This window comes from Emydura macquarii, unplaced genomic scaffold (assembly GCF_026122565.2).
Source record: "Emydura macquarii macquarii isolate MOO-44397 ecotype Brisbane River unplaced genomic scaffold, CSIRO-AGI_Emac_v2 contig_203, whole genome shotgun sequence".
Classification (NCBI taxonomy): Eukaryota; Metazoa; Chordata; order Testudines; family Chelidae; genus Emydura; species Emydura macquarii.
Window position 1 is genome coordinate 5687 of NW_027130340.1, and position 8578 is coordinate 14264.

At 41.6% G+C, this 8578-nt stretch overlaps 1 protein-coding gene across 1 annotated transcript; it reads right to left on the bottom strand.

Annotated features, from left to right (window-relative positions):
• Nucleotides 1-2253: 2253 nt before the first annotated feature.
• LOC137151292 (interferon-induced very large GTPase 1-like) lies at nucleotides 2254-8570 on the bottom strand (the record flags this gene model as incomplete). The annotated part of the gene is made up of 1 exon (XM_067545662.1): nucleotides 2254-8570. A coding segment is annotated over one exon (5691 nt), but the record flags the coding sequence as incomplete, so codon positions are not given.
• Nucleotides 8571-8578: the final 8 nt, after the last annotated feature.

Sequence of the window (8578 nt, forward strand, 5' to 3'; positions counted from 1 at the left end):
TTCCTACCGGCTAGAGGATGTTTCTGTAAATACAGTTACAGTGCTCGTGGATTCTTTTTGCTTAATGCAGTATCCCACCTTTTTTTTTTAAACACAATATACAATGTTAGTAACAAGACAAACAACATAAAATACAAAACACAATCTTTGTTGCAGCTGTAGATCCATGGTGTTACCCTTCAGCTGTTTTGCTGGCGCCCGCTTTTCCTGAAATTCTGGAAGACAAAAAGAACATTTTTCTACCCCTTGTAGGGGGCAGCAGATTATTGCTTAAAATACCTCTTTCTTTTACAAATCTCCTTGCTGATTGCAGGTGAAACAAAGGAATTAGCCCCATATTTTCTTGTGTGTGTGTGTGGGAGGCGGGGGTGTTATAGCCAGGTCAGGGTTGTAATGTTTCTCTACTTTACTTTCTTGGAGGGTTGAACTCTGAACCTTTTGGATCCAAGTAGTTTGTTTGCCGCCCAGATATGTCCATTATTTGCAGCTCCTTTGTGCTACTCCGTCACTTAAAAAAAAAAAAAAAAAAAGGATTCAGAATCTCTTCCCATTGTCCTGGTTCTGGCCATGGCCACATTTTTTTGGTTCTTAAAAGATATTGAATTTTATGAAGAGTGGAAGTACCCAAAGGGTTAAATGCTAACAAAACCAATTCATCTTAAACCTAGAAAGCAGCGTTTTACAAACCACGAGTGTTGGTTTAGGACCTTAAAACTTCATCGATTTACACAATCTATTTGCACACGCAAATTCTCTTTTTCCCTTGCACTGCTCTAATTATTTTCACACAGCTGTACACAAATTACATTCCCTTTTATACATCTGGAGGCTGTTACGTTTCAATGGAAACCCTTTGTTTTTCTTTTGAGTGATTTTAACTAAATCATCCATATTCAAATGATTTCAGTCAGGATTCACAGACCATTCCTTTGGGAAAAAAGCCTATTTTTCCTTCAGAATGGCTGTAAGGAAACCAAGAATTCTTTTCCTATAACACTTTCCACAATTTTCAACTGTTTAATTCTCTTAACTCTTCTCTTTTGCTTTAAATCACTTACTTTTGCCTTCAATTTACTCTATCTTAGCTTTATTATGTTATTCTTTGCTGCCAGAGCTTTTAATATTTCACTGGCAACATGGTTTGGTAATCTTCAACTCTCCATTCTCTTGCTCAGAGTGCTGTGTTTATCAGCCACGCTTTTTACTGAGCTGATTCGTACGTATTTTATTCATTTCTTAAGGTGGCGTATTGTGCTTGTAAAACCTGGGCCACCAAGTACCATCTTTGCAACACAGCTGCCTTAGTCTGTGCTTTGTCAAAAGCTTTTCACATCCAAAGTGCATCCAAGGTTCCCTCCATCAACATTTTAAGAAAACAGGAGTGCAAGTGTGGGGGGCGTATGTGTGAAAAGCAACCAGTTAGCCCTCTGAGATCATTTTTAAAATACAGGCTAACAGCAACAATATTTCTTAACATGCCAGCTGTGGCTTTAACCCTTAGCTCTTCAAACAGAAAGAAAAAGTGTCAGAGGAAGAAGGAAAACCTAAGACAAGGAAAGTGTAGACAGCAATAACAAAACTGGGAGTGGGGCTTCGTGGGCCAGAGCATCTGGAAACCCACACCACAGCCCCTATCCTGTCTTAAGTGACAGTGGCTCTGGTGTCCAGGGACTATGCCCGAACCTGTGCAAAATCTGTTGAAAAGGTGTAATTCCTTGAACAAAGGGTAGTGTCTGTTGTGTTTCCTGACCCTCTCTAGGGGCATCTCTGAGCTGCTTTCTCTTAAACATGTTTCTTGAATCAGTTTATTGCAAACCCCTCTGTCCTTCAGGGTCTAAGAGAGAAACAGTATTGTCGAAACTCCTCTATCCTTCAGAGTTTAATAGAGACACAGTATTACCAAAACTCTCAGAGCTGCCAAACAATTTTAAGCACTATACTATCAACTCCTATAAGTTGTCAAACAACTGCAAACTTTAAAGCAGTGGCTCTTATGTCCTTCAGAGTTAGTTGCAACAGTAATAACACCCAAACTCCTAGATCCTTCAGAGTTGGTCTGGTTAACCAAAATAAAAAAAAGTAATTTTAGATCTTTCTCTGTAGTGACAGGCTTACTAACGCCGGCGGTGTGCACACCCGTTTTTACAATAATCGTGCGATACCACTATGCTCTCCCTTTCGCAGTTCTTCACCATAATGTCATACTTATAAAAGAAAAGACTAGCAGAATCTTCTTCAGGGGGACAAGGCAACACACCGCGTTTATTGTACATATAAGAATATCAAAAAGCCGTCACATTCTCACGCACACATTCATATGCAAGAAGTTCCGCAAGCTGGTGTCATATAATTACCAGTCCTTTTATGTGTTGCTCGAGCCAGCCTAGTGGCCAATTAGGCTGGGCTCGAGGAGGGAGCTGGGCCTCTGTTGGTTGTGAATCCGATGCTCCAAGATGACAATTGCAGAACAAAACCCAAAGGTTCCATGCTTTTACTCGTCTTTTATACTTGCTGGCTCTCACGTAAGTCTGTGGGTCTTGGTGTGTCATGCCGCCTCCAGGCTCAGTATGGTCAGTATGGCCTACTCTGGCTAAGGTAAAATCTAACAGGCCTCAGCCTGTAGGCCTTGCATCCCAGCCATGTTTTGCCTATATATCAAATACATACACATCACCCCTAAATGTTTGTTAATCTTATGCTTCTGTAATCCTACCATTTAAGTCTCCTAGCATACATTAATGACATAAGAAATAGCATATACATTATCCATAACACTAACTAACACAATAATAAATGGCTGATCGACTAAACTAATTGGCTGCGGTGGTGAAGCCTGGTCCATTAGGGCCCCATTTCACACAGGGGATGCTATACTGAAGTTACAGCTGTTTCAGCTCGGAGATTACAGACTTCTTTGTAAACGCCTCCCACTCTGGAGGGATTGCGCCTTTGTCCTCAAATTTTGCACAATAATCTTTTTCTAATATTGACCTGAAATGGCACATGAACCATTTCCAGTAAGACTGCGCTGACTTGTCTGCTGTGATGCTCCAACTGGCGTAAGCAGGTCCCGCTTGTCTATAATTTTTATATGGAATTTGATTGTTTTCAGAAAGCACCATGAAGCAGTCACTTGCTACAAGACTAGAGCAAATCTCAATGACAAACTGGTCTGTTCCATACCACTGGGTACCAGTCAGGGCCTGAGGACGATGGAAATGAACACTGTGGTCTCCATCATGACCAGGTATTGTGTTTGTGCAAAGAGCCTTGCAAAAGGGACACTGCTCCCAGCACCCGCAGAGTTGTTCAAGTAGCATTTGATGAGGTTTCGGTTGAAATGGTTCCATATCAGTCACAGCTAATTCCTTTTTCAGGTTTTCTAGGACAGGAGGCAAAGCTTTATTCATTGCCTCTTTAAGAAACTCTATGTCCTTTATTTCCTGATGTTCAATGCTTTTCAGATCACTTCTGGGAAGGTCTAAATCATCTCCAAGTCTGTTGCAAAATTCATCCAGCCATAAGGATACGGTGCCATATTTATCTTTGACAACTCTAGTAGAGTCACGAATAGCTGAAAGAACACGGGTCTGGAAAGACTCAAGGGAAATATTTAAGAAATTTTTCAGTCTTGGATTTTTCTTGTCTAAACAATAATCATCAACACATTTCTTGAAAAAACTCTCTAAGAAGTCCCTGGGGAAATGAATGTATTGTCTGTACTTCTCAAAGTTTTCCTCCTTGGCCAGGGATATCAGAATACTGGTTTCCAGTTTGGATCGATTGCCATTGAATGCTGAATAGTTAGACCTCATCTCACTGGCTATGGCAATGGCCGTCTTGTCATAGACTGCCTGGCGGAGAGCTGCAGAAAGCTTGTTGCATAAGAAATCAGCAAACGTTGTGATGGAGGTTGCTCCTTGGCAGGAAATTTGAAAACATTTAAAGAAATCGTCCCTTTTATTTTCAAGGTAGATAGTGGGATTGTTTGCATTCTTAAATGCTCTGTGCATCTCTTCAAACCTGTCTGCTGCCATTTTGCACAGATACAGTGATAACTCTATTTTGTACTCATTATTAAATGCGTATTTTGAGTTATTGGATGCAGAGTCCACCTCTCTTCTTATTGCATTCAATATTTCATGAATGTAACTTTGATTATAATCCACTCTCTGCTGCTCCTTCATGTCAATGCTCATCTTAACGAGCTGCACAATGTGCCCTGTAACCTGCTCTATGCTCTTTATGTCACAGTTGTCCAAAGTCTTAGAGAAGAAGTGTAGTGTTTTCTTCACGACAATATGCTTGGAAATATTGACCGAAAATGTCGTCTTGCGAGAGGAATATTTAACTTTCTCTGCTATATTGGGTTCCTGTTTAAAATGCTCCAGAAGAATGTTTTCTACATCCCCGCTTATGTCAGGCTCCTGAGGAGAAGGGGCATCTGAAGATACTTCGTAGACCCATCCTTTCCAAAGGATGTCAAAGTTTTCTTTCAATTCTGCTTCACTTAGTTCCTTGCCTTTTAAGCTCAAAGCCAACTCTTTGCTTCTTTTGAATAGCTCATTTTCATATTCTGACTTCTTTTCCTCTAGTTTGCTTTGGTTTTTCTTCAGTTTGATAAGTTCTTCAGATTTCCTCTTAGTTTCATCAACCAGTGACTCTTTCAGATCTTTCAGTTTATTTTCAATACTTGCTTTCCACTGAACTAATATTTCACAGTCTTGATCCTCAGTGAAGTATCTTTCTGTGTCATTCATGATGGCACAATATTTTTCTTTAATTTCTTCTTCAAGGCTTCTCCTGGTGACAAGATGAATTTCTCTCTTCTTCATTCGATTGTTCAGTTTTGTCTGCAGTTCTAGTATGTGACTTCTCAACTGCCAGGTCCACTGGTTAAACATTGTTTCTAACTTGGTGTATGTTGCAATCTCCAGCGTGTTCTTGAAGCTGAAAACAAAATTCTCATTTAATAAAGCCTCCCACAAATCGCGGATTCGGACATTTAACTCCGAGAGCCTTAAAACGCTGCCCTGGGATTCCTTTTTGGCAGCCGTGAGAATCTTGCTCTTTAGTTCCTGCACATTTTGGCTGTAGCTGGGATTCGGAGGTGCCATCGGTGGGTCTCCTTCCCAGAGGTGAGCGAAGTAATGAACATGGGTGTTCACATCAAATCGGATAACATCGCTAAAGCGGTTCACATCACAGAACTCTTGCTGGGCAGCAGTAACAGTCATTTCATCTAACTTTTGCTGGAGGCATCTTTGTCCTTCCATATTTTGTTCTTTTGCAGTTATTTCGCCAACGTTTTGGTGCACAAACAAACAGCTTGGGGCGAGCCTTACCTGCTTCATCCTCAAAAACGCCTGGACAGCGATCTGCAGGATATCTTGGATTTCAGAAGGATTCTCTCCAAAAATATTGATCAGAGTCATGTTGCCAAGACCAATGACAAAGGTGGCTAGTTCGTTATCATGATTGAGTGTTGATTTACTGCTTAGTTCCATGGCCCGAAGCCCTTCAGTATCAATGACTAGTATGTAATCAACGTTCAGACTTCGCTGTAGATTCTCATCCACTTTAATTAGTTGCATAAAGGCTCCCCTGGTGCATCTCCCCGCACTCACACTAAACTGAAGACCAAACATGGCGTTGAGCAATGTTGACTTTCCCGTGCTCTGTATGCCAAGGACTGAAAGGACAAACACCTTTTTGTCTCCTAACTTCTCAATCAACTTGTCAAGAACTGCTCTCACCCACTTCAGTGGCACGTATGAAGCATCACCATCCATCAGCTCAATGGGATACCCTGAAGCCATCAGGTTGGCTGCAATTTGTGGGAGTTCAAGAAAATGTTGATCTTCTTGGGGCAACGTACCCAGCGCTTCATAAATCTGAGCAACCTCTCTCAAAATGTGTTCAAGGCCAATTGTAGAAGCATTTATCTCCGCTGAGACGGTTTCCAAGTCACTTTTCAATACATTTTTGGAGTCACCATTTTCTCCGGGATGTGTTTCTTCCAGCATTTGTGACCACAAGACATGGTAATTCTGGCGAAGTTCTGCAAGGCGCTCAGAGGTCAAGTCATCCATAAATACTTTCAACCACTGCAGGAAATATTTTTTGGTGGTCTCTGAAGGGCAATGGAGAATTTCCAGCACCGACCTCATTAAATCATTGAGGGGGAATGCTCTCCTTATCTGATCATGGCGTATAGCATGTTTTTCTGATTCAATCTGGCTCCGGTGCTGTTCAATGCTTCTGTTCCTTTTATCTTGTAAGCGGGTAAGTTCCTTATCTTTCTTACACCACTTGTGCCATAGGCTTCCTTGAAGAGGCAATAGCTCTTCCTTCATGCCTGATAAGTTATTCTCCTTGAAGAGGACCATCACTGTCTGTGCCATTAACTTGGCTTGCTTACACTCTTCTTTGTCTTCATCAATGAGGAAATTATCCTGACGAGCAATTTCTGCACAGGTTTCAAGACTATAAGTGGGGTTTGAACCAGCTAGGAAATCTTTGATTGTTGTTGCCAGTTCATCAAGTAGTTCTGCTTCATTTCTGTTCTTCATGGCTATTCTTCTGTTTAGGTTAGATTTACCAGCTGTAATGCTTTGTTTTTCAGTAAAAAGACATACAAAAGGCTTTGGAGATTTCAGGAAATCACTTACAATTTGCTTGCCTGCTTTGTTCTCATCAGAAGCTGTAAAGAGAACCACATTGATAGAAGCTATCTTCTGTAAAAAACTGACTTGTTGCTCGTGCTCTCTTGCATCCCCATGAAGATTAGTGAAGGCAATGCAATTGTCAAACCTGTCATCATCCTTTCCACCTGGACAGTACCAGGAGATTTCCACAACACCTTTCATCAGGAGACCATCTTTGTTGCTGCCTCTACAATCACGATGGAAAAAAACGTCATGTTTGTGTTTACTCAGCAGAGCATTCAGGATTTTAGATTTAGAAAAATGAGGTGAATTACCAATCCGTATGAAGGACACCACAGGCGTATCTGCTTGATAAATCAGTTTGTTTTTATAATTTTTAATGATAGTCTCCGCTCCTGATTTCTCAACGTGTTGCCAACTCTTTTGAACTTGGCTAAGGGACCAAAGAGGGAATTCTATTTGTGAAGCACAAGGATTTGGCACCAGAAGGGGGAGTGCAAACTGGCAGAAAGCAAGCTTTGTTGAAAGATATTGTCTCATGAAATCATCTGCACAATGAAAAATTGCCATCTGGATGTCCATAGGATGCACGTGTTTCTGACTTGGTGTGACGGGCTCATTAGTTCCCTCATCGCCATCATTTAAAAAGTCCTCATATATATCTGAGGTTTCATCTGAGGATTCGTTCACATTGCTGGATGTGTTCAGTGCACTTGTTATTCCTTGTTTTGTTTTACAGTCACTTCTGCAAACCAGATACCGTACCCGATAGTCCAGCATCAACAGCTTTTGCAAAAAATAAAGTGGCAGTTCACTCTCCGTGCTGGGCTGGCCGTCATGTAAAGAGATCTTGTTAATCACATGGAAATCTGCCATGCCCATTTTCCCTGGATAGTAGTTTTCAAGTCCAAGTCGTCTGATCAAATTGAGAAAGTCTTGAGTTTTGAGTCCTTCATCCATTTGAACATCCCTTGGTGGCGCATGGGGCTGTGGCTTTGTTAGGTTTGTCTGCTTAGCCCTTTGGCAGACATTACTTAGTTCTTTTATTATATCCTCTTTCTGCAGATTGCTACTGGAAGTTTCATATTCTCCTTTTACCAGGGCATTTAGGTCTCTTTCCAGTGCCTTCCAGTCATCACATGCGTTGGGCTTCATCAGCAGATTAACAACTTCACCTGACAACGAGTGTCCCAGGTGCTGTTTCATACAAGTCAAACGTTTGTTCTTCTCCTCTGGAGACACATCTTTGAATTCAGCTGCTGTCACTGTCAGGCCTGTCAACAGCAGGAAAGCCTGAGCTCTGGAAACATCCTGGTCTCTAAGAGTCAAATATCTCTCATGTGCTCTTTGCATCTCCTCTAACATGAAGTTAATTTCTCGACATCCGATGAGATACAGAAAAATGTTCCTTTCCACCTGATACCCTGCGCTGGCTGCAACTAAGAGCAATAACAGCCCTACGTCTGTCTGCTCTCTGCCCCGTAGAGCCTTTGTCAGGGAACACAAAGCTAAGCTCACATCCAAGCTGGCCTTTACTATTGCTTCCTGCACTGCTGCTGGCGAGGACGAAGGCTCATGGGTAGCAGCCTGTATGTAAGCCTTCATTTCCTGTAGGACTTGGATAAAATCAGCAAACTCAGAAACACAGATAGCTTTTGGCTGCTTTTCTTCTTCATGGAAGACCCACTGCATAATGGAAGAAGATTGGGGGAAATTCTGAACGGAATAGACGTGAGGGTGCAGAAGGCAGCGCAGCAGAGATTTGGTGGACATTGTGTTTTGTGCAGGGAGATCTTTGCATAGTAAAACGGTGTTTTCCAGGAAATCCTGCAGCACCTTATCTGACAGGCAAATGTTAATCCAGGTGCTGTTGTGTTTTGTTTTTTCATTCAGTCTCTGTCTGAAACTGA